The 27,885-nt window shown below is 43.7% G+C and overlaps 1 protein-coding gene across 1 annotated transcript; it reads left to right on the top strand.

Moving 5' to 3' along the window:
• Nucleotides 1-199: 199 nt before the first annotated feature.
• On the top strand, nucleotides 200-27,885 carry LOC124148591. The gene is made up of 18 exons (XM_046519754.2): nucleotides 200-409; nucleotides 6,650-6,702; nucleotides 8,934-9,082; nucleotides 9,626-9,756; nucleotides 10,884-11,019; nucleotides 12,977-13,045; nucleotides 13,517-13,626; nucleotides 14,104-14,185; nucleotides 14,337-14,504; nucleotides 15,274-15,360; nucleotides 15,473-15,567; nucleotides 15,767-15,874; nucleotides 19,039-19,099; nucleotides 19,964-20,071; nucleotides 20,442-20,506; nucleotides 21,197-21,268; nucleotides 21,847-22,016; nucleotides 26,775-27,885. Exons 1-18 carry the CDS (start codon nucleotides 396-398, stop codon nucleotides 26,975-26,977), a joined length of 1,881 nt encoding a protein of 626 aa, XP_046375710.2. The 5' UTR covers nucleotides 200-395; the 3' UTR covers nucleotides 26,978-27,885.

Below are 27,885 nucleotides of genomic sequence, written 5' to 3'. Positions count from 1 at the left end.
TTTGTGTGTGTTACTTCTTCCATTCCCCTGATGATCACCACGTGTATTGACACATCCCGCTTGTAAACTATGCTCACTCCATCGTCGAAGAAACTGATCCTTCACCGACAGATTGACATTGCACATATCACTACACCAACATCGCTTACCTCCCCTTGGTGTCTTCCGCATGCACCTCCAGTACATTATTTGCGAGGAAGGTATTATTCGAGTAATGCCTACTTGGTTATAAAGTTATCAGAAACGGTGGTGTTTCGTTTATTACAACAGACGATGTTGCGGTTGTAGCTGATCTGCTCAATACGTTTGACGACAACATCAAACGTGGTGCTTCCAGACACTTCAAACGTTGAGGAATTCATCTACATCTTACTTTAATTCGCTTTACAGTGAATATGTTTACTTGGAGGTAAGTGTCATTTTGCTTTGTATAGTGTACAGAATGCGTCACATATAGTTTTTCTAAGACAAGGAGAATATCTAAAGTTTCTTTCCTTCCATCGTGAATAATACTAATTCTAACAAAGCACACCAGTGACGGAAAAACCGTTATGTGAACCTATCCGTTATGTACACGCTATAACGACTGCAGCACTGTACATCTGATGTGAGCCGTCTACCCACATTGCCTCACTCACTGTAATTGTACGTACTGACATCCCGAGTTTCAAACCTATTGCATCATAACCGTTCTGAGAATTCATTTCCATATTTTATTCAAATTAAAATCTTTAAACTCTTTAACGTTTTCGGTTTAAGAATTAAATCTCTATTCAAACATTTAAACTTTATATACCAATTTAACATATATAATTATGGAATAAATATCTACATGAGCATTTGAATAAGACTTAAACATTTAAATGTTTTACACTACCTGGCCTGGTTCGTTATATGATTGGCTAAAATCTAGTTTCTGAAATGAATATATTTTAAAGAAAAAGACAGTTGCTAAATTATCAGCGTAAAAAAAAATATTATGTTTCTTCATTTTCAGACACATCGGTAGTCTAGACTTGTCAAATATTATAGACTTGCATTGGTAGTATTGGATATATTGTTGCAGGGTCTGTAAGACAGATTGATCATCATATGATTGCGAGTGGCGTATTCGTCCAATGATACCACATAGACGTCGAGGGTGCAATGCCCCCCAGTGGGTCAAGCGAGTGCTTATGAACATTCACACCTTACAACCACTGAAACCCCGACCCCCTCGTGAGCTGGCAGCATGTGTCAGATGATTTACCCCTAATTATGTACACTCTCGCCTCCCCCGGGCTTGTGTAACGAGTGTTTGAAGACAGCGCTGCTGTACCATGAATGTGGAAAACTTGCAATTTAACCGATCTAGATAATTGAAAAGCAAGTCTAGCTAGCTCTAGTCCACATATGCCTTTTGCATTGTCTTCACAATTAATAAAGTAAAATATATGAATTAATTCTACATCTATCAACATGGTGAGAGGCAAGCTCGCTGTTTGGTGAATAATGGTGTAGAATTTCTTTCTATTTTGAAAATGTAAACATTCCTTAGCGATAGCACTCTTCTGAGATTACTGTAAATTTCTTATTAGAGTTAGTTCCAATGTCTATGACGCACTTTCTCTTCACAAGGATCGAAACAAGAAAGACTTTCATGTTTACTTTGCAAATGTAAAGAAAACATCAGAAACTGCTTCCTGAACAAAGTGTATCCATATGTCACAAACACTCCCCAGCCAACTCGAGCCAACAACAACACGGCCACCATGTAACACGTAATCCACAGCATGGCGCTCGAACCTAAGGTAATTAAGCCAGTAATCTAGTGATGCTCTGCACCAACCAGAACTGGTCCAGTTCAAGGCATGTTTCCGAGGACGGGAGCACTCACACACGCTGATGCACTGAGTGAACCGACATGTTATCACCAGGTGCACATGAAGCCCTTGTTCCCCATGACAGACAGCAGAGATAGTCTACCCTCGCTACAGTAAACTAGCAAATGCCCATACATATTTATAGATGAAGCCTCACGATTGAATAGCGGAGGATACTACCCCAGGGTTAGAAAACATCTACACACGGTAAAAATTCATAATCAATAGGAAACATTTATGCATTTAGAAATAAATCTATAGACATACAAAAAAAATATAAACAGAGGAAATAGCTTAAACATAGAGTTTTAATCATCATTATCATGGAACATACAAATAAACGTAGAAAACAGAAATAAACAGAAAAACATGCATTAACACTGGAAACACTGGATGCTTATAAATAGAAAACATCTCGTACCATGAACACATATATAAACAGAGGAAACATACATACATAAAGGATGCATATATAAACGCAGGAAACACATAAGCATATGTAATCAGAGTAAACATATAAACATAGGAAACATACATCAATATTGAAAACATATAAACATGGGCAACATAGGAACAAGGAAACATGAATTAACATAGGAAACACATAAGCAAGGAAAACATCTATATATCCATATAAACATATATAAAAACATACAACTATCAACTCGCGTTCTAGAAAGATGGTGTATCAGTACACATCACATGGTTTTACATATACGTGATATGGAAATTGTCTTGTGTTGATAGTGCATTGCTAAGTAAGTGTGTTATTTTCCCAGTATATCATCGCCCACAAGGTAACCATGCAGAATATATACTGTTGTCTCACAGTTATTATCTCCTCTTACAAAGTGACTGTTGAGGATCTATTGTAACACTGATCTGATCCGGAAATCTAATGTCTGCCGTTTAGATTGCATTCAGCTATGTTATACTTCAGATACCTCTGTATGAAGTCTTCATCATATACATATCTGGTTTGTCACACATATATACTGTGCGAATTCTAGATCTCCTACAGCTCTGGTCTTCTTCTCCAGATAACTGCTGTGTGAAGTGTAGATCACATACAGCTTATACCTGATAAATGTACCTTTGTATCCGTGATTTATCACACATCGCTTTTCTTCCATTGACGGGGTCTGTAATAATCCTAGCTGTGTGACATCTATCAGGGGCCTCCTTTCCTCTATTACAGGTATGTAACCTCGACTGTTTATGATCTGCCATGCGTCTTTTTAACCCCATTAAGGGGTCTGTAACCTCGACTGTGTAAGAGCTATCATGCGTCTTTTTACCCTATTACCGGGTCTGTAACCTCGACTGCGTAAGATCTGTCATTCGCCTTTTTTACCCTACTACGTGGTCTGTAACCTCGACTGCATAAGATCTGTCATTCGCCTTTTTTACCCTATTACGTGGTCTGTAACCTCGACTATGTAAGATCTATCATGCGTCTTTTTACCCTATTTTTATTACCACTGTACCCCAACAGTTTGGACGTGCCTGTTCAGTTGATCTGAGATGACTTCACTGTATATTATCGATGTGTATAATGTGTGTGTTTGTAAGAGTTGTCCATTGCTCGCGTAGCTGCAAAACAACGTCTTTCACATCATCGTTGTGTTTCTCCATGTTCACCTGCAATAGTTCAGCCTTCCAGATTGATTTAGAGCAGAATTAACGTATACCCTCACACCCGTTACAAGGCGACATCACCTGTTAAGCCCATCCATTGACATACTACACTAGGGGTCGAAGCCCTTCTGACATACGTTCTGACAATGCTCTTAAGATGCATCATCGTGGTTCGTCTGAAATACTGGTGCTTACCCCAGGGGGTCCCTCCGTCTGCCCGGGACCTGAGTCAATGTTTGGAGGAACTTTACGACATGAACAGATAACCGCATTTTATCCATTACACATAAAAGCGCTTGTTACGTGTTAGCATGAGGTTGAACGGGATGTCGAAGCTCATGTTCGGCAGAAACAAGTAATCTGTAAGGAAAACAAACATATCCCCATTCCTAAATATCCAGAGTACACAAAGGCCGCGTGTTCTATTAAATGTGTCTGGTATGAAGTAGGGTTTACCAGACTGGCGGATGTTCACACATGAATCAAGCTTGTTCCGCACTAGCTGCTGTACCACACGCAAACCTTGTGCAACTGTGTGGATAGAGTGAATGCAAAGACACAGTCCTTACCTACCCCAGATAACATCTATGATACAGCTAGATCATACAATCCTTGCCTACCCCAGATAACATCTATGATACAGCTAGATCATACAATCCTTACCTACCCTACATCTATGATACAGCTAGATCATACAATCCTTGCCTACCCCAGATAACATCTATGATACAGCTAGATCATACACTCCTTGCCTACCCCAGATAACATCTATGATACAGCAAGATCATACACTCCTTGCCTACCCCAGATAACATCTATGATACAGCTAGATCATACACTCCTTGCCTACCCCAGATAACATCTATGATACAGCTAGATCATACAGTCCTTGCCTACCCCAGATAACATCTATGATACAGCTAGATCATACAGTCCTTGCCTACCCCAGATAACATCTATGATACAGCTAGATCATACAATCCTTGCCTACCCCAGATAACATCTATGATACAGCTAGATCATACACTCCTTGCCTACCCCAGATAACATCTATGATACAGCTAGATCATACAATCCTTGCCTACCCCAGATAACATCTATGAGACAGCTAGATCATACAATCCTTGCCTACCCCAGATAACATCTATGAGACAGCTAGGTTATACCAGGTAACTGCTGTGTGAAGTGTAGATCACATAAAGCTTAAACCTGATAAATGTACCTGTGTATCCGATATCTATCACACATTTCTTCCATCTGGGTCTGTAATAATCCTAGTTGTGTGACATCTATCAGGCGCCTCCTTTCCTCTATTACAGGTCTGTAACCTCGATTGTGTAAGATTTGTCATGTGCCTTTTTTACCCTATTAAGGGGTCGATAACCTCGACTGTGTAAGATCTCTGTCATGCGCTTCTTTTACCCTATTACGGGGTATGTAACCTCGATTGTGGAAGATCTGTCGTGCGCCTTTTTGACCCTATTAAGGGGTCTGTAACCCCGACTGTGTAAGATCTGTCAAGCGTCTTTTTTACCCCATTACGTGGTCTGTATCCTCGACTGTGTAAGATCTGTCATGCGCCTTTTTGACCCTATTACGGGGTCTGAAACCCCGACTGTGTAAGATCTGTCATGCGCCTTTTTTATCCTATTACGGGGTCTGTAACCTCGATTGTGTACGATCTGTCGTACGCCTTTTTTTACCCTGTTGTGGCGTCTGTAACCTTGACTGCGTAAGATCTGTCATGCGCCTTTTTATCCTATTACGGGGTCTGTAACCTCGATTGTGTACGATCTGACGTGCGCCTTTTTTTACCCTATTGTGGCGTCTGTAACCTTGACTTCGTAAGATCTGTCATGCGCCTTTTTTATCCTATTACGGGGTCTGTAACCTCGATTGTGTAAGATCTGTCGTACGCCTTTTTTGACCCTATTGTGGCGTCTGTAACCTTGACTGCGTAAGATCTGTCATGCGCCTTTTTTATCCTATTACGGGGTCGATACCTCGACTGTGTAAGATCTTTCATGCGTCTTTTTTATCATATTACGGGGTCTGTAACTTCGACTGTGTAAGATCTGTCATGCGCCTTTTTTTACCCTATTACGGGGTCTGTAACCTCGATTGCGTACGATCTGACGTGCGCCTTTTTTTACCCTATTATGGCGTCTGTAACCTTGACTGCGTAAGATCTATCATGCGCCTTTTTTATCCTATTACGGGGTCTGTAACCTCGATTGTGTAAGATCTGTCATGCGCCTATTCTTACCCTATTACGGGGTCTGTAACCTCGATTGTGTACGATCTGTCGTGCGCCTTTTTTTACCCTATTATGGCGTCTGTAACCTTGACTGCGTAAGATCTATCATGCGCCTTTTTTATCCTATTACGGGGTCTGTAACCTCGATTGTGTAAGATCTGGCATGTTCCGCCTTTCTCCATTACGGGGTCTGTAACCTCCACTAAGAGAGATCTACTATACGCTATAGGATGGTGTGTAGTCCTCGACAAGGGCCCACTTGCACAAAGCGATCTTAGCGCTACGACTATTGTAAGCCTATGTTAAAGTATGGGAGTTAAGATCATCTTAGCGCTAAGATCGTTTTGTGCAAGTGGGCCCTGGAATCAGTCCAGGGTTCCATCTAATCTAAAAAATCATCTGAAGTTGACAAATCTACGCATGTACGTACTACACGAGATACTGACGACTTACTGCACCGGTAAGACAAGGAAATGGGAAGGAAGAGGAGAGATCGAGAGCACTGACTTCCACTCCAGGCGAGGGTCCAGGGCGTTTCCTAACTTTGATGGGGAGTCAGATTACCTCAACGCACTGTAAGCTACATAAGTTACAGCAACATTCACTTATATATAGATGGGAATGTAGAACAAGCATACCAGATTCTATTCGGAGTGAATCACTTGGCGAGAATCCAAGTAGGTTTGTAGATTACACAGTCTAACCCAAACAAACCATCTAAGACCGCATGTGAACCTATCAAAGCGGTACAAAAATATCAAAAACAACTGGCGGGATATAGGTAAAATGTTAAATGATGACATGTTATTGTTGAGAAGCATCCAAAACAATGCTAGAATTCTTTACATTGAGATAGATACGGTGATCCTAATGTACTGTTGTTCCCTTACAGACTGCTGTCTGTCCTGCTGGTGTCTGTCGTCACCCAGTACACGCACATTCGAGGTGAGTTGCGGGAAGACGGTGTGACAGTGTGGTGGTGTAACAATGTGGCAGTTTGGTAGTGGGGTAGTGAGACAGTGTGGTTGTGTGGCGGTGTGGTGTTGTGGCGTTGTAACAGTGTGGCGGTGTGTCAGTGTGGCGGTGTGACTGAGTGGCGGTGTGACAGTGTGACGGTGTGTCAGTGTGGCGGTGTGACTGACTGGCGGTGTGTCAGTGTGACAGTGTGGCAGTGTGGTGTTGTGACAGTGTGGCGGTGTGTCAGTGTGGTGATGTGACAGTGTGGCGGTGTGACTGACTGGCGGTGTGTGAGTGTGACAGTGTGTCAGTGTGGCGTTGTGACAGTGTGGCGGTGTGTCAGTGTGGTGATGTGACTGTGTGGCGGTGTGACTAAGTGGCGATATGTCAGTTTGGCGTTGTGTCAGTGTGACAGAGTGGTGGTGTGTCAGTGTGGAGTTGTGTCAGTGTGACAGTGTGTCAATGTGTCAGTGTGACAGTGTGGTGGTGTGTCAGTGTGGCGGTGTGACAGTGTGGCGGTGTGTCAGTGTGACAGTGTGGCGGTGTGTCAGTGTGACAGTGTGGCGGTGTGTCAGTGTGACAGTGTGGCGGTGTGTCAGTGTGGCGGTGTGACTGAGTGGCGGTGTGTCAGTGTGACAGTGTGGCGGTGTGACTGAGTGGCGGTGTGTCAGTGTGACAGTGTGGCGGTGTGTCAGTGTGACAGTGTGGCGGTGTGTCAGTGTGACAGTGTGGCGGTGTGTCAGTGTGGCGGTGTGACTCAGTGGCGGTGTGTCAGTGCGACGTTGTGTCAGTGTGACAGAGTGGCGGTGTGGTGGTGTGACAGTGTGACAGTGTGTCAATGTGGCGGTGTGTCAGTGTGACAGTGTGGCGGTGTGGCGGTGTGACAGTGTGGCGGTGTGGCGGTGTGTCAATGTGTCAGTGTGACAGTGTGGCGGTGTGGCGGTGTGTCAGTGTGACAGTGTGGCGGTGTGGCGGTGTGTCAGTGTGACAGTGTGGCGGTGTGGCGGTGTGTCAATGTGTCAGTGTGACAGAGTGGCGGTGTGGCGGTGTGTCAGTGTGACAGTGTGGCGGTGTGTCAGTGTGACAGTGTGGCGGTGTGTCAGTGTGACAGTGTGGCGGTGTGTCAGTGTGACAGTGTGGCGGTGTGTCAGTGTGGCGGTGTGACTGAGTGGCGGTGTGTCAGTGCGACGTTGTGTCAGTGTGACAGAGTGGCGGTGTGGTGGTGTGACAGTATGGGGGTGACAATTTGAGTTTGGGAGTGTGGCGGCGTGATTGTGTGGTAGTGTGATGATGTGACAATGTGACGGCATGATGGTATGTCGGTGTGATTGTGTGACAGTGTAATGGTATGGAGGTGTGAGTGTATGATAGTGTGACAGTGTAAAGATGTGACAATGTGACGGTATGATGGTATCTGGCGTTGTGATTGTGCGACAGTATGGTAGTGTGATGATGGGACAATGTAACAGTTGATGGTATGTCGGTGTGATTGTGTGACAGTGTGGTAGTGTGATGATGTGACATTGTAACGGTTGATGGTATGGTGGTGTGATTGTGTGACAGTGTGGTAGTGCGATGATGGGACAATGTAACAGTTGATGGTATGTCGGTGTGATTGTGTGACAGTGTGGTAGTGTGATGATGTGACATTGTGACGGTTGATGGTATGGTGGTGTGATTGAGTGACAGTGTGGTAGTGTGATGATGTGACATTGTGACGGTTGATGGTATGTCGGTGTGAGTGTGTGACAGTGTGGTAGTGTGATGATGTGACATTGTGACAGTTGATGGTATGGTGGTGTGATTGTGTGACAGTGTGGTAGTGTGATGATATGTCAATGTGACAGTATGATGGTATATGGCGGTGTGATTGTGTGACAGTGTGGTGGTGTGATGATGTAACAATGTGAAGGTATGATGGTATATGGCGGTGTGAGTGTGTGACAATGTGACAGTTGATGGTATGTCGGTGTGAGTGCGTGACAGTGTGGTGGTATGATGTGACATTGTGACAGTTGATGATATGTTTGTGTGGCAGATTGACGTAGTGATTTTGTGGCGCAGTGATAGCGACGCGGACATAACATATGAACTACTGCTTCATAAACTGTTTATAGAATTGTCTTTGACATATTCAGATCGACGGTTCCTTTCATACCCGGGTCAGAAAACCTTGGGGACAGTAAATGTCGGTGTAATAAAAAACTACGTGTGTTCAGGCGATGCCGGCTCGGTCCTCAGCACCCTCTTCAAGGACTTCTACGCCTGGCGCTTAGAGGACTCCCCGCAGTTCGCGACCTACGTGGGGACGTACCGCTTCAATGACAGGCTCCAGTCTTTCAATGTATCACAGATGATAGAGAGGCATGTAAGTAGGGGCTCCCGATGTCTTTACAGGTGACTTTTGCTAGCTAACACATTCTGAATACATTACTGACCGCCTCCGTGGTCTAGTGGTAGCGCGTCCGCCCGGAGAGCGGAAGGTCCGGGGTTCGATCCCCGACCGCCTCATACCAAAAGACGTTTAAAACGTACTTGTACGTTACCCTGTCTGGCGCTCGGCATTAAGGGGGTAAAACAAGGACTGGTCGGCTCGGAGTCAGTTTTCTGTGTCTGAGTGGAGTATTCATGTTAAACTGCGGCGTGGTATCTCAGTGAGCTAGCACTATAAATCGGCATCAGTCCGGAGTAGTACAAACAGCCACACAAACACACACACGTACATGCACGTCGCTATATAAGTGCAATAATCTTGGACGCGACGTTAAATCCCATTTCACCACACCTCACCTGAATACATTACTCAGCAAGGGCCTTCTGTCCACGCTGTCATATTACTTGATCTGTACACTATCGTATGACAGTATGATCCATGATACACTGCATGACGTTGCAATGTCAATTGTTCCAGAATATAGCGGACAGCTTTCTCTTCGACCTTGAGCAGATAGACCCAGCCGACCTGTGTGAATCGGACGTGATCAACTACAGGATCTTCAAGGATGTGTTGACCACATACGTGAAAGGCTTCAAGTGGAGCAGGTTGGCTTGTAACACATCAGCTTTGTGTCTCTGTATATTCTAGGGCACCCTTGACCAGTAAATAATATCATGTGTCTGTATAGTCTAAGGTATCCCGTTACCCACACATTAATATCACATATCTGTATCTTCTAGGGCATCCCGTTACCCACACAATAATATCACGTGTCTCTATATTCTAGGGCATCCCGTTACCCACATAATAATATCACGTGTCTGTATATTCTAGGGCATCCCGTTACCAACACAATAATATTGTGTATCTGTATAGTCTAGGGCATCCCGTTACCTACACAATAATATCGTGTGTCTCTATAGTCTAGGGCATCCCGTTACCCACACAATAATATTGTGTATCTGAAAATTCTAGGACATCCCGTTACCCACACAATAATATCACGTGTCTTTATATTCTGGGGCATCCCGTTACTCACACAATAATCTCATGTGTCTGTATATTCTGGGACATCCCGTTACCCACACAATTATATTGTATATCTGTATATTCTTGGGCATTCCGTCACCGGCACAACATTTCTTCCCTCGGAATAAGCCAATCACGTTCCCTACTTGTACAAAGCCATTCGTGTTAAATCTATGACACTAATGTACTTTGTTGTCAGCTGATTTCATCAAACATCAAATTTGGTGCATGCAAAACTATCTTTGAGCGTCATAAGTCATTAGCATAATGCCCAATGACAGATCGCCATTTGTTCTCCTGGAGTACATATCTTTCCCGATGAATGCGATGCGGAACCTTCATTAAAGAGACTGTGTACTGCACCTTTTTATTGTGCTAAACGATATATTCTACACGCGTTGAATCCCAAAGCTATACAGAAAGATTCGTTGGCGGTGTAGTTATAGTCTGATCAGTTGTATTGATTATATTGTGATTTGAAACCTCTGATTTATCAATGAGAGTGAGTTAAGATTTAACGTATTTAGGTTTAGAGTTTTTCCAAACGATTCAGAATCAGCAGCAAAACGAGGATGATATACGAGGAAAATTACTATATCCTGCAAGTAATGTTGCTAAACTCGATGGTCGTGACAGAAGACATATGTATGGAATAATATCGAGATATATACAATGACGATTATGTGAAACGTTCCCTCCACAGATTCGGGTCGCTAAACCCTCTGAACTTCCTGGAGGGTATACACCTAGACCCGGTCCACGACGTAGAGGCCACGCCCTTCTTCACACGCGGGGACTATGAGAACTTCATCGCACGTCTTCAGAACACTCCATTCCAGGTTTGATGTCATGGTAACAGACATAAAAGAAACGTTTGTTATCTTATCTTTTAATCGATGCCATTATTGGAAACATTTAATATGTTTAGATTCTCTATAATATGACGAAAAAACAGAGTTTCCACAAAATGAACCTCTTTCAGCTGTAATAGTTTGAATCCATTGTCACGTCTTTGTATCCTTTAAATAAACTGACGTCCAAAAGAAACTCTACGAGAGTTTGAAATCACTCTTGCTCAAAAACAACAAAACATACATGAATGAAGTAAAGTGTATTGAGAAGATCAATGTATCAACATAATCAACATTGAAAATGACAATCATACCACGAACGAGAATGACGTCAGAGCCCCCCAAAGTTGGGTGTGGTACAAAACTCGAGCCTTCAGAATCATGGACAATAGGCAAAAACAATCGCTCACGTTCATTAACAAGTCATTAGTAGCGTGTGTGACCACCAAATGCCTCAATACACGCAAAAACTCTTCGACGCACAGAAAAAGTCAGTCGTCTGATGAGGTCACGTGGGATTTGATGCCATTCTTCTTGGAGGGCCAAGATCAGTTCTTGCCGGTTGGCTGGAGAGTGTGGTCGTTGTCGAGCACGACGATCCATCAAGTCCCAGAGGTGTTCTATGGGGGACATGTCGGGTGAGCGTGCAGGCCACGGCAGGTCGTTGACGTTGTTGGCTGCGAGGAAGTTAGTGACAATTCTGGCTGTATAGGCTCTAGCGTTGTCATGCTGATAAATGACACCACGTGGCTGCTGTTGGAGAAATGGTAGGACAACTGGACGAAGAATGTTATCCGTGTAACGCTGAGCTGTCAAGTTTCCGTCAACGATGACCAGCGGTGTCCTCTCCTGCCCACAGATCCCTCCCCACACCATGACACTCCCTCCACCATATGGCACGACCTCCTGCACGCAACACGCCGCCGTTCTTTCACCCCTTCGGCGGTAAACGCGGTGTCTTCCATCAGCCCTAAACATACAGAATCGACTTTCGTCAGTGAAAACAACCCTCTGCCAGTCACGTGGTTGCCAACGTCGTACAGTCCGGGCCAATCTTAATCGCAGACGACGATGTTGCGCTGTCAATAGCTGTCCTTTGTATGGTCTAAAAGCCCTGATTCCATGAGCCCTGAGTCTCCTGGCCACTGTCTGTCGACTAACCCTGTGACCTAAGGCATTTGTCGCAGATGACGTCACTGTCAGGAAGCGATTTCGGAGGTGCAAGATACGCAAATACCGGTCATCATGGGGCGTGGTTACCCTGTGTCTGCCTGTTCTTGGCCTGTCAGCGGTCCGCCCTGTCTGTCTGTAACGTTCCATCAAGTTGGTAACGGCAACACTGGAGCAACCGAAGGTTCGTGCAATATGGGCGTGGGTGGCTCCCATCTGTACCATACCCAAAGCTCGTTCACGTTGTTCGACTGTGAGTCGTGGCATTTCTTTTATGTGTTTTAATCACTGTGGATGTCTGACTTGCCGTTGCAATCGTTTTATACCCTTACCCGCACGTGCATTTGCAGTTGTCCGTGGTGCACGTGTTTTTCACTTTTCTCGCAAACATGTAACAGACGATTAACATTTTCTGCATACACTATTGTTGTATTTAGGTTATGTGTTTTAGATAGTCTTCATCGAAAATTTTTTTATACTTTGTCTGAAATTTATATTTTCAGTTGGTAAAGTTTCTTTTGGACATCAGTTTATATTGATTTTGTACAGTTCTCATAACATGTTCATATATGTATGGCCATCAAGATGAGTGAGTGAGTATGGTTTTACCCCGCTTTTAGCAACATTTCTGGAATATTAAGGCGGGGGATACCAGAAATGGGCTTCACACTTTGTACCCGTGATGGGATCGAACCCGGGCCTTTAGCGTTACGAGCAAACCAAAGCGCCCCCCATCAAGATGAATTTAACATACTTGTACTATCGTGTTTTACAGCTCAGCCAGTATAAAGACCTATACAGAACAGCAATGACAATAAACCGAACATCACACAACGCGTCAGTGGCAAGTATAATTATTTACCCTTAAAGAAACATAAGCTAAGATGTAAATTGTATGTCACTCGTCTCCGGCACTGACAGTAAACTATGTACAAGTATATTTGTGATCAGTCGAACAAGGAAGTGCAGATTATGAATTTTAGTGACCTCAAGTAATTTTGTTTATTTTTGTTAATCTTTTTAAAGATTTGGCAAACTCGGAACTACTTTTTAAGTCGCATTTACAAGGAGTGGTGAAACACCCCTGTTTGTTAGGTAGGGGGAATTTACGTTACAAGGTTTTACATTTGTAATAACAAAACAATTTCAACACAGAACTTATATAATAAATAGGATGTTTCACGAGACACATGGAGTATACTCTTTATATCTCTCTCGTCCAAGGCACTGACAGTAAACTATGTACAAGTATATTTGTGATCAGCCGAACAAGGAAGTGCAGACATGAGTTTAGAATTCCTGGATTTGCCTGCAGGATCGTGTGCCGGGGCAGATAGAGCGGCTGCTTGTGGACCCAGAACAGTCGGCCTTCTACCAACCATTCACAGCACTTCTCGAAGAACTGCCAATAGATATACAAGTCAAGTAAGTCATGTGCTTGTCAATGACCTTATCCACGAAACATTTATCAGTTTGAAGTACATTGGAATTGACATGATGCTTTATTAAACGTGTATTGAGGAAGTGAATGTTATTTTCGCAATTCTCCAGCTATATGGTGGTGGCCTGTAAATAAAGGCTAGGCATTTTAGTGGATGGTTGCCAATCGGCGCGATGAAACTCTGTAAGCCACACATTATGATCACCCGATCATAATTTGTCGGCTATCACGAGAACCATTGAGTTCTGGGTCATCTATTCAGCCCACAATCTACACGGGAGCAATTTTGTTAACGGCGGGACAAAATGCAAATATACACGAGTCGCGAGACAAAAGAACACGCTGCTATACCACTCAATCACCACGAATAGTCGCTTAACTAACATATATCAATTTGTCTATCATTTAAGAGTTGTGACGTGGAGAAGGCATGATCAAATGTATTTTCTTCATTTCTCCAGAAGGGAAATGAGAGACAGAGCGCACGTTGCAATCCAAAGTGTACTTCAAGCATTCCGTGACCTGAAGACGTTCCTGGAAACAGTGAGTTTACTCTGCTGTCAACCATCTCGGTGAATCAATGTCTACTTATCAATTCTGTGACTTTACCAACATGCGTGTCCTAAATGATGTCATTTTCAATAAACTGTTTAAAAGAGATTGTGTATAACGACTCTTATATCTCTTCCTGAAGGAGTATTTCCCAAACACGAGGCCAAAATGGGGTGTGGGGTCCCTTCACTTCGGACTGGACTATTACAAGGCGTGCCTCGAATGGCATCTGTCCACAGACATGAGCCCAGAAACGGTTCACCAGATAGGACTTCAGGAGGTGGAGAGGATCGTGGGGCTGATGCAGAAGGTGAGATGTCACAACATGGGTTGAAGGGGAGTGAGGCTGAGGTAGAAGGTGAGGTGTGACAACATGGGTTGGAGGGGAGTGAGGCTGAAGTAGAAGGTGAGGTGTCACAACATGGGTTGGAGGAGAGTGAGGCTGAAGTAGAAGGTGAGATGTCACAACATGGGTTGGAGGAGAGTGAGGCTGAAGTAGAAGGTGAGATGTCACAACATGGGTTGGAGGGGAGTGAGGCTGAAGTAGAAGGTGAGGTGTGACAACATGGGTTGGAGGGGAGTGAGGCTGAAGTAGAAGGTGAGATGTCACAACATGGGTTGGAGGGGAGTGAGGCTGAAGTAGAAGGTGAGATGTCACAACATGGGTTGGAGGAGAGTGAGGCTGAAGTAGAAGGTGAGATGTCACAACATGGGTTGGAGGAGAGTGAGGCTGAAGTAGAAGGTGAGATGTCACAACATGGGTTGGAGGGGAGTGAGGCTGAAGTAGAAGGTGAGATGTCACAACATGGGTTGGAGGAGAGTGAGGCTGAAGTAGAAGGTGAGATGTCACAACATGGGTTGGAGGGGAGTGAGGCTGATGCACAAGGTGAGATGTCACAACATGGGTTGGAGGAGAGGGGCTTACACAAAAATGGCAATGGGAGGTACAGAGGGGATGTTGCTTTCTTGTTTTATGGTCGAAAAGTGGCATTGGGTATCGTACCTGAAATGAATATTAGTCCACTGAACCAAAAAAACACTCTGATATTTAGCCTTTGATAAAATGTTTTCTGCTCTAGATCATGGACAAGCAGAATTTCAAAGGATCTGTTGCAGAGTACTTCGCGATGATGAAGAACGACACGTCGTTACATATGGAAACAGAGGTACGATTGGTTAGGAATATCCTACGGATCATACTGTTTCAAGGTTACCATTTAATGTTTTTCTCCATGATTTCATAATCTAGTTCCAGCCTCATTGTTCTGTTTCTCACAGGAGGAACTACTGGAAGCATACCAGAAAATTGTAAATGAAAGAGTGAAGCCAAGGCTGCCTGAAATGTTCAATAATCTGCCTAATCTACCAGTAAAGTAAGTTGATTAAGTTACCTATAATTAGAAGGTGATACATGTATATTTGCCATTTTCTTATAAATTATATCACACTTCAAAGTCATTTCGTTAACGCAATGTACGTAATCTGCCGACTACTACTAAAGCACAAACAAACGAGTATGCCACGTGTATGGTTGAGACTTTATGGTTGCACTTCGTAACGGGTTTGTTTTAGAGTAGAGCCCATGCCGTATGATGGCCCAGGGGGACAGTACATCTCTGGATCCGAGGATGGCTCAAGGCCCGGTATTTTCCTCGTCAATCTGTATAGACCACAAGAAACGTATGTTTAACTAGCTAATTCTTTTAGCATCCACTGGCAAGACGCTCTCCTCACTAACGTTGTAGGAACATTATCTGTCCACTCTTTCTTGATGTTGATAATGTCAAGTTTCCACCTCGCCCGGTGTACAGGATCAATTCTGTTGACTCAATTGTCCAACATTATTGATATTGGGAGCGGAAGCAATGATGTTGCTTTCTAAATCTATATTAAGAAAATTAGTCTTGAACACATGAATACCGTTGCTACCGTGCAGAGTCACGTGCGTTATGGTTCTAACTGTGTGTTCTACGTTAACGAATTAAGAAGGGGCTATACGCCAATGATCTGTATTCTATTATGACAAAAGGACCAACTTTATGATTCTATCCGTGTTTTCTATGTTGACACAAAGGACCCACTTTATGATTCTAGTCGTGTATTCTATGTTGACACAAAGGACCTTCTTTATGATTCTAGCGTGTTTTCTATGTTGACACAAAGGACCTACTTTATGATTCTAGTCGTGATTTCTATGTTGACTCAAAGGACCTACTTTATGATTCTAGTCGTGTTTTCTATGTTGACTCAAAGGACCTTCTTTATGATTCAAGTCGTGTTTTCTATGTTGACACAAAGGACCTACTTTATTTGTTCCTAGTCGCGTTTTCTATGTTGACACAAAGGACCTACTTTATTATTCTAGTCGTGTTTTCTATGTTGACTCAAAGGACCTACTTTATGATTCTAGTCGTGTTTTCTATGTTGACACAAATGACCTACTTTATGTTCCTAGTTGTGATTTCTATGTTGACACAAAGGACCTACTTTATGATTCTAGTCGTGGTTTCTATGTTGACACAGAGGACTTACTTTATTATTCTAGTCGTGTTTTCTATGTTGACACAAAGGACCTTCTTTATGATTCTAGTCGTGTTTTCTATGTTGACACAAAGGACCTTCTTTATGATCTAGTCGTGTTTTCTATATTGACACAAAGGACCCACTTTATGATTCTAGTCGTGTTTTCTATGTTGACACAAAGGACCTTCTTTATGATTCTAGTCGTGTTTTCTATGTTGACTCAAAGGACCTACTTTATGATTCTAGTCGTGTTTTCTATGTTGACTCAAAGGACCTACTTTATGATTCTAGTCGTGTTTTCTATGTTGACACAAAGGACCTACTTTGTGTTCCTAGTCGCGTTTTCTATGTTGACACAAAGGACCTACTTTATGTTCCTAGTCGTGTTTTCTATGTTGACTCAAAGGACCTTCTTTATGATTCTAGTCGTGTTTTCTATGTTGACAAAAGGGACCCACTTTATGATTCTAGTCGTGTTTTCTATGTTGACTCAAAGGACCTACTTTATGATTCTAGTCGTGGTTTCTATGTTGACACAAAGGACATTCTTTATGATTCTAGTCGTGTTTTCTATGTTGACACAAAGGACCCACTTTATGATTCTAGTCGTGTTTTCAATGTTGACTCAAAGGACCTATTTTATTATTCTAGTCGTGTTTTCTATGTTGACACAAAGGACCTACTTTATGTTCATAGTCGCGTTTTCTATGTTGACACAGGGGACCCACTTTATGATTCTAGTCGTGTTTTCTATGTTGACTCAAAGGACCTACTTTATGATTCTAGCGTGTTTTCTATGTTGACACAAATGACCTACTTTATGTTCCTAGTCGTGTTTTCTATGTTTACACAAAGGACCTACTTTATGTTCCTAGTCTTGTTTTCTATGTTGACACAAAGGACCTACTTTATGTTCCTAGTCGCGTTTTCTATGTTGACACAAAGGACCTACTTTATGATTCTAGTCGTGTTTTCTATGTTGACTCAAAGGACCTTCTTTATGATTCTAGTCGTGTTTTCTATGTTGACACAGGGGACCCACTTTATGATTCTAGTCGTGTTTTCTATGTTGACACAAAGGACCTACTTTATGATTCTAGTCTTGTTTTCTATGTTGACACAAAGGACTTTCTTTATGATTCTAGTCGTGTTTTCTATATTGACACAAAGGACCCACTTTATGATTCTAGTCGTGTTTTCTATGTTGACACAAAGGACCCACTTTATGATTCTAGTCGTGTTTTCTATGTTGACTCAAAGGACCTATTTTATTATTCTAGTCGTGTTTTCTATGTTGACACAAAGGACCTACTTTATGTTCATAGTCGCGTTTTCTATGTTGACACAGGGGACCCACTTTATGATTCTAGTCGTGTTTTCTATGTTGACTCAAAGGACCTACTTTATGATTCTAGTCGTGTTTTCTATGTTGACACAAAGGACCTACTTTATGTTCCTAGTCGTGTTTTCTATGTTGACACAAAGGACCTACTTTATGATTCTAGTCGTGTTTTCTATGTTGACACAAAGGACCTACTTTATGATTCTAGTCGTGTTTTCTATGTTGACTCAAAGAACCTACTTTATGTTCCTAGTCGCGTTTTCTATGTTGACACAGGGGACCCACTTTATGATTCTAGTCGTGTTTTCTATGTTGACACAAAGGACCTACTTTATGATTCTAGTCGTGTTTTCTATGTTGACACAAAGGACCTACTTTATGAGTGAGTGAGTGAGTGAGTTGGGTTTAACGCCGCTTTTAACAGTATTCCAGTTATATCACGGCGTGTCAGCTTAATGTGGGAGGAAAGCCCGAAGTGAGGCAGGTCTCAGACGTTTACCACTTCGGTGAAACCCACGAGCACGGGTATGGTGCTGACAAACCTAGAAACATAATCGGTGCGAACCGGGATTCGAACCCACAATCATAGGTTTCTCATTGCGGCGCCTTAGACGACTGGGCCACCCGTGCCCCCCCCCCCCCCCCCCCCCCCCTTCTTTATGATTCTAGTCGTTTTTTCTATGTTGACACAAAGGACCTACTTTATGTTCCTAGTCGCATTTTCTATGTTGACACAGGGAACCCACTTTATGATTCTAGACATTTTTTCTATGTTGACGCATGACTATACGTTCTTGTGTTCTATATTGGCATATGTCACCTACGTCATGGCTCAAACCGTTTGTACGGCATGGCTCTGAGCGTTTAGTCTGTAGTTGACCTTGATATATCACGCGTCATGGCTCTAACCGTTTTGTCTGTAGTCTATCTTGAATTATTATACGTCACGGGTCTAACTGTGTCTTCCATGTTGATGCAGGGGAACCTACGTCATGGTGCCTATCACGCTGCATGAGTCGATACCTGGCCATCATCTTCAGGTAATGTACGTCGCACGGAGTACACACGTCACCTATGGGCGACATTACACATTATCTATTGTTATAACCATGGGCACTGAAAAAAAATCCCAGACACTCAAAAATGTCAGCTTAGCTATTATTTTAGGCAAGTGTAATGGAGCTTTTATCAAAACTACCGTTACATAACGGTCGTGTCAGCTTAATGTTCAAGAATCCAAAACAGTTAGAATACAATCAGACTGAAACTGGGATTCGAACCAATGACCAGTGGGTCCTGGTTACCAGCTTTACATAGATTTATGTCACATAAACCCTCACGAAGTTCGCGTAAAGACAATATACCAACATGACTGTGTTCAGGGCACCAACACAAATAGGTATACTCTTCATAAACTATCCTTCTGCTCGGAACTGTACCTTAAAGTTATAACTGTTTCAAAATTTAGAGTAGCCTGGCTCTGATTAGAAGTAGTTCACACCAATTAAAAATAGAAACAGGAAGACATATTCGGCAATCAAGAGAACTGCGAATGTGTGAATTATGTAATTGTTACACTATTGGAATGCTTATAAAACCATTAAGGCAACATATATTTGTCAAAGGTTTTATGTTTAACATTTCGTTATAAATTCAATCAGCTGATGTCCTCTCCAAACCCATGTCAATAAAAAATCTTGCAATGTACATATATCATGCAATGTTTCTGGGACAAAGTAACTTGAATTAACGTAGAAGTATTACCCCCTCTCTCCAATATGACATGGCTTCAACACCTTTGTGTAATAGACCGATGGCCTTTTCACATTCCTCGAATAAACATAAACTAACAGACCCACACATATTTCTTCGTGAAATACTGGATACACTTTCTGTTATTACAGGCTAGCTACGGGTTGAAAGCAAGCCTGCCTAGTTTCCGGCGCAACACGGAGTTTTCTCGGTACTATGAGGTGCCGTTCCACTTCCCTTTCTACACTGCCTATGTGGAGGTAGGACGCCGGCACCTTTACGTGTTACTGTACCTTTAAAACTACTGTAGACATGATGTACACATACGTTAACATTAAAACAATTAACATATTGAGTAATCTAAAGCATTATCTTTGAAAAGTTCGCTCAATTACTCTCACTGGTTTAGGTCGTCAGTCAAATGAGGATTTTAAGACCTCATCAACCAAGTGGATGATCAATCCAGCTGATACTTGTTCGGGTTGACAGATTTCCCCCATATTAAGGGAGAAACTCTATAGAGGCCAGTACTGTAAGAGTGAAGCGCTTGTTACACAAAGGGTGAACTATATGGAGGTTAGTGTTGTAAGGGTCAGGCGACTGTCAACACAACTGTTGTTGTTACCGCAGGGCTGGGCACTGTATGCTGAATCTCTCGGAGAAGAGCTAAACCTATATCAACACGACCGTGAACTGTGAGTATTCCCACCAACTGTATGTACTTCCCTCTCCCCTTGAAGGTAAGACGACGAAATATTAGTGCCCCCTACTCTTCGTGAACTGTGAGTTCCACCACCGGATGTATGTACCTCCATTTCCTAGTGAACTTTGTGTGAACCTTGGTCTCCTCTTGCACTGTGAGTAAGACGACCAAATGTAAGTGCCTCCTACTCTTAGTGGACCCTGAGTACAAGCACCCAATGTATGTACCTTCCTCTCCTCTTGCACTGTGAGTAAGCCGACCAAATGTGCCTCCTTGTGTTCGTGAACCGTGAGTCTACCCACATAATGTATGTACCTCCCAATCCCCTTGAACTGTGAGTGAGACGACCAAATGTAAGTGCCTCCTTCTCTTAGTGGACTGTAAGTACGCCAACATAATGTATGTACCTTCCTTTCCTCTTGAACTGTGAGTGAGACGACCAAATGTGCCTCCTTGTGTTCGTGAACCGTGAGTCTACCCACATAATGTATGTACCTCCCTCTCCTCTTGACCTTTAAGACGACAAAAGGTGTCTCCTTCTGGTCGTGTGAGTACACTCACTAACTGTATGTATTTTACTTTCCTCTGGACTGACCAGTTTACTGCTTCTGGTGTTCTGCTGTTACACCGATGGCAATGACCAGTACTGATGATTTCCTTCAGAGCATACTCTGTGTTTCAGCATGGGCCGATACAGTCTAGAAATATTCCGGGCTTGCAGACTGGTCGTGGATACAGGCTTGCATTATTATGGGTAAGTTGAAGAGTCCAGTTCACGTTTCATTCTTCAAACATGACGGCATTGTGTACTTGTGCACTCAACTCAGGGTAAGACGTCGAAATCCATTTCATACTCTGTCTCAGTCCTTTAATTTGTAACGTCTGTATCAATGCAAGTGTCATGTAAAGCTGTGGTTTCTTTCATTGATGTCAATTAAGCATACATTAGGTGGTTTCATACTTCCAAGCAATCAAGGGTAGATTGATTGTAAGTTAGGTGATTATGAAACCGATGGATCATCGATACCCCATTAATCTAAAGCGTGTAAATGTGTATGTAAAGCGTGTGTGTATGTGCACTTCCCTTGTCGCCTCAGGAAAGTCTGGTCATGGTAAGAACCCTACTTCGCCTCGATAACAATCTATGGTCTGTCAGCACCATATTATCAAAGTATTGACATCTAAGACCTGCGTTATTTTGTGTGGTCTCCCATATCCAGCTGACACACAGTGGCATGACTGACATAGTATTCGATATGCCCAACTCACTCACTCACTCACTCACTCACTCACTCGAGCCACCCGTACTGATTCCTGACGGTGTTGTGCCAGGTGGAACCGCGAAGACGCGATCCAGTACATGCTCAACTACACATCCTTCTCCCGGGTGGAAATGACGATAGAGGTCGACCGATACATCACGTGGCCAGGACAGGCATGCGCATACAAGATTGGCGAAATCAAAATAAAAGAGTTACGGAAGAGAGCACAAGATCAATTGGGTAAGGACATAACAATATGGAACCTGCACCTTCTACACAGGATGCATTAGGTAAGGACATAACAAGGAGGAACCTGTACCTTCTACACAGGATGCATTAGGTAAGGACATAACAAGGGGGAACCTTCACCTTCTACACAGGATGCATTAGGTAAGGACATAACAAGGGGGAACCTGCACCTTCTACACAGGATGCATTGGGTAAGGACATAACAAGGGGGAACCAACACCTTTTACACAGGATGCATTAGGTAAGGACATAACAAGGGGGAACCTGCACCTTCTACACATGATGCATTAGGTAAGGACATAACAAGGGGGAACCTGCACCTTCTACACAGGATGCATTAGGTAAGGACATAACAAGGGGGAACCTGCACCTTCCACACATGATGCATTAGGTAGGGACATAACAAGGGGGAACCTGCACCTTCCACACATGATGCATTAGGTAGGGACATAACAAGGGGGCAGCTGTACCTTCTACACATGATGCATTAGGTAAGAACATAACAAGGGGGAACCTGCACCTTCCACACATGATGCATTAGGTAGGGACATGACAAGGGGGACCTGCACCTTCTACATAGGATGCATTAGGTAAGGACATAACAAGGGGGACCTGCACCTTCTACACAGGATGCATTAGGTAAGGACATAACAAGGGGGAACCTGCACCTTCTACACAGGATGCATTATGTAAGGACATAACAAGGGGTGACCTGCACCTTCTACACATGATGCATTAGGTAAGGACATAACAAGGGGGAACATGCACCTTCTACACAGGATGCATTAGGTAAGGACATAACGAGGGGGAACCTTCACCTTCTACACATGATGCATTAGGTAAGGACATAATAAGGGGGAACCTGCACCTTCCACACATGATGTATTAGGTAAGGACATAACAAGGGGGACCTGCACCTTCTACACATGATGCATTAGGTAAGGACATAACAAGGGGGAACCTGCACCTTCTACACATGATGCATTAGGTAAGGACATAACAAGGGGAAACCTGCACCTTCTACACAGGATGCATTGGGTAAGGACATAACAAGGGGGAACCTGCACCTTCTACACAGGATGCATTGGGTAAGGACATAACAAGGGGGAACCAACACCTTTTACACAGGATGCATTAGGTAAGGACATAACAAGGGGGGACCTGCACCTTCTACTCAGGATGCATTAGGTAAGGACATAACAAGGGGGAACCTGCACCTTCTACACAGGATTCATTAGGTAAGGACATAACAAGGGGGAACCTGCACCTTCTACACAGGATTCATTAGGTAAGGACATAACAAGGGGAACCTGCACCTTCTACACAGGATGCATTAGGTAAGGACATAACAAGGGGGAACCTGCACCTTCTACACAGGATGCATTGGGTAAGGACATAACAAGGGGGAACCTGCACCTTCTACACATGATGCATTAGGTACGGACATAACAAGGGGGAACCTGCACCTTCCACACATGATGCATTAGGTAGGGACATAACAAGGGGGCAGCTGTACCTTCTACACATGATGCATTAGGTAAGGACATAACAAGGGGGAACCTGCACCTTCTACACAGGATGCATTGGGTAAGGACATAACAAGGGGGAACCAACACCTTTTACACAGGATGCATTAGGTAAGGACATAACAAGGGGGGACCTGCACCTTCTACTCAGGATGCATTAGGTAAGGACATAACAAGGGGGAACCTGCACCTTCTACACAGGATTCATTAGGTAAGGACATAACAAGGGGGAACCTGCACCTTCTACACAGGATTCATTAGGTAAGGACATAACAAGGGGAACCTGCACCTTCTACACAGGATGCATTAGGTAAGGACATAACAAGGGGGAACCTGCACCTTCTACACAGGATGCATTGGGTAAGGACATAACAAGGGGGAACCTGCACCTTCTACACATGATGCATTAGGTACGGACATAACAAGGGGGAACCTGCACCTTCCACACATGATGCATTAGGTAGGGACATAACAAGGGGGCAGCTGTACCTTCTACACATGATGCATTAGGTAAGGACATAACAAGGGGGAACCTGCACCTTCCACACATGATGTATTAGGTAAGGACATAACAAGGGGGACCTGCACCTTCTACACATGATCCATTAGGTAAGGACATAACAAGGGGGAACCTGCACCTTCTACACATGATGCATTAGGTAAGGACATAACAAGGGGGAACCTGCACCTTCTACACAGGATGCATTAGGTAAGGACATAACAAGGGGGAACCTGCACCTTCCACACATGATGCATTAGGTAAGGACATAACAAGGGGGACCTGCACCTTCTACACAGGATGCATTAGGTAAGGACATAACAAGGGGGAACCTGCACCTTCCACACATGATGCATTAGGTAGGGACATAACAAGGGGGCAGCTGTACCTTCTACACATGATGCATTAGGTAAGGACATAACAAGGGGGAACCTGCACCTTCTACACATGATGCATTAGGTAGGGACATAACAAGGGGGCAGCTGTACCTTCTACACATGATGCATTAGGTAAGGACATAACAAGGGGGAACCTGCACCTTCCACACATGATGCATTAGGTAGGGACATAACAAGGGGGCAGCTGTACCTTCTACACATGATGCATTAGGTAAGGACATAACAAGGGGGAACCTGCACCTTCTACACATGATGCATTAGGTAGGGACATAACAAGGGGGCAGCTGTACCTTCTACACATGATGCATTAGGTAAGGACATAACAAGGGGGAACCTGCACCTTCCACACATGATGTATTAGGTAAGGACATAACAAGGGGGACCTGCACCTTCTACACAGGATGCATTAGGTAAGGACATAACAAGGGGGAACCTGCACCTTCCACACATGATGTATTAGGTAAGGACATAACAAGGGGGAACCTGCACCTTCCACACATGATGTATTAGGTAAGGACATAACAAGGGGGACCTGCACCTTCTACACAGGATGCATTAGGTAAGGACATAACAAGGGGGAACCTGCACCTTCCACACATGATGCATTAGGTAAGGACATAACAAGGGGGAACCTGCACCTTCCACACATGATGCATTAGGTAAGGACATAACAAGGGGGAACCTGCACCTTCCACACATGATGTATTAGGTAAGGACATAACAAGGGGGACCTGCACCTTCTACACATGATGCATTAGGTAAGGACATAACAAGGGGGAACCTGCACCTTCCACACATGATGCATTAGGTAGGGACATAACAAGGGGGCAGCTGTACCTTCTACACATGATGCATTAGGTAAGGACATAACAAGGGGGAACCTGCACCTTCCACACATGATGTATTAGGTAAGGACATAACAAGGGGGACCTGCACCTTCTACACAGGATGCATTAGGTAAGGACATAACAAGGGGGAACCTGCACCTTCTACACATGATGCATTAGGTAAGGACATAACAAGGGGGAACCTGCACCTTCTACACAGGATGCATTAGGTAAGGACATAACAAGGGGGAACCTGCACCTTCCACACATGATGCATTAGGTAGGGACATAACAAGGGGGAACCTGCACCTTCTACACATGATGCATTAGGTAGGGACATAACAAGGGGGCAGCTGTACCTTCTACACATGATGCATTAGGTAAGGACATAACAAGGGGGAACCTGCACCTTCCACACATGATGTATTAGGTAAGGACATAACAAGGGGGACCTGCACCTTCTACACAGGATGCATTAGGTAAGGACATAACAAGGGGGAACCTGCACCTTCCACACATGATGTATTAGGTAAGGACATAACAAGGGGGAACCTGCACCTTCCACACATGATGTATTAGGTAAGGACATAACAAGGGGGACCTGCACCTTCTACACAGGATGCATTAGGTAAGGACATAACAAGGGGGAACCTGCACCTTCCACACATGATGCATTAGGTAAGGACATAACAAGGGGGACCTGCACCTTCTACACAGGATGCATTGGGTAAGGACATAACAAGGGGGAACCTGCACCTTCCACACATGATGCATTAGGTAAGGACATAACAAGGGGGACCTGCACCTTCTACACAGGATGCATTATGTAAGGACATAACAAGGGGGAACCTGCACCTTCTACAAATGATGCATTAGGTAAGGACATAACAAGGGGGAACGTGCACCTTCTACACAGGATGCATTAGGTAGGGACATAACAAGGGGGAACGTGCACCTTCTACACAGGATGCATTAGGTAGGGACATAACAAGGGGGAACGTGCACCTTCTACACAGGATGCATTAGGTAAGGACATAACAAGGGGGAACCTGCACCTTCTACACAGGATGCATTAGGTAGGGACATAACAAGGGGGAACCTTCACCTTCTACACATGATGCATTAGGTAAGGAGAAAACAAGGGAAAACCTGTTGCGTCTACACCAGAAGCATTGGGTAAGGAATATGTAACACGTGATGGACCTGACCAATACTTATCTGTTTTCTAAAACATGATTGCTACTCCGAATCTTGCAAGAAAAGGGAGGATTAAGGAAACAAGCCACTAGACTACAACGTTTGACTAACTTAGGACTTGTCATTTAGCAGATAGTTAATTGTTAAATGATAATTGCAATGGTTTTACTTTGAACAAATAAAGAAGGGTATATTATGTAAATATAACAAGTGAAAACAATTGACTAAAGCAGAAATAAATTATCTGAAGCTTGCACCCTCAGGAAGTACCTATTAAAAGTCTATATGAATACTGATTCCAGGTGAGCTGTTTGATATCCGGGAATTCCACTCCGTGGTGCTGGAGAACGGCCCTATGCCTCTCACCATCCTGGAGGAGATCGTGGACGACTGGATCCTCCACTACAGGCCCTCCACCGTGGAGGAGACGTGCACAGACGCCGCACACACACAGCACGTCTCTGTTCTTATGTCTCTGTGTCTCATCACACTGAGTCTATCTTAGTGGCTGAGCGACTGGCTTCCCCGGCTGACAAGTGCTCACAATATGATTACCCTGTCTCCATCTTACTCTGTTACTGTGAGGGTGACGGCTTGGTTTGTCCGCCCGTCACATAAAAGGCATTCTCGCCGTCTCACCCGACTGGTAAAAACTACATAGTACTGACATCCTGCCAAGAGCTCATAACATGAGTCATGCCCCTTTGGAATAATTGCATCTTATCGCTGGTGCTGCAAAATATGACAGTACTTAAAATATCATATGTTGCTTGGGATACAAATACTTGTGGACCCTACGCAGTCTATGGCTTCAGGTGCATGCCTTTCACCTACTGGCAGACCTATGCACGACTGCCGGAACTTTTCACGACCACGCCTTATCAATGCAATCAGCGACGTCAGTTTGTGTACAGCCACATGTTCCTGGACTCATTCTTGAGTGTCCATATTTATATTAAGTCCACAAGAGGACATTGTCTCTGTATGTCTTCAACGTAATCAAAATCATCAGGCCACCATTGGAGAAACCATCTTCCCGAGGCAAGAGAGTTAACTGACTTTAAAAGTCCAGCTTCCACCCTTGCCGAACTAGGCTGGAATTCCTAGGCTCGATCTAGTGCCACCAATGGTTATTACGAGTTTTGTCCCGTCCAAACCTCTCCTGTGGACCAATCAGATTCCACCTCTCGTATAACGTGCATTTGATGCAAACAAAATTGCGGCGCCCAGTCAAGACGATCTGATGGATAGTCAATATGTATATTGTGATACAACGGGTTTTACATCGAAAATCAAATCACGTGAGCACCTTGATTAAAATCATGAAAAAGATTTGGAAAATATCCCTTGACCACGAATTGGCGGTGCACATGCTTTGCTGACAAGGTAAGGATGTCATCTGTGGGATGACTC

The sequence above is a fragment of the Haliotis rufescens genome, unplaced genomic scaffold, assembly GCF_023055435.1.
Source record: "Haliotis rufescens isolate VD_foot unplaced genomic scaffold, xgHalRufe1.0.p SCAF_9, whole genome shotgun sequence".
In the NCBI taxonomy this organism is placed as follows: Eukaryota; Metazoa; Mollusca; class Gastropoda; order Lepetellida; family Haliotidae; genus Haliotis; species Haliotis rufescens.
This window is presented reverse-complemented; position numbering and strand designations above follow the sequence as displayed.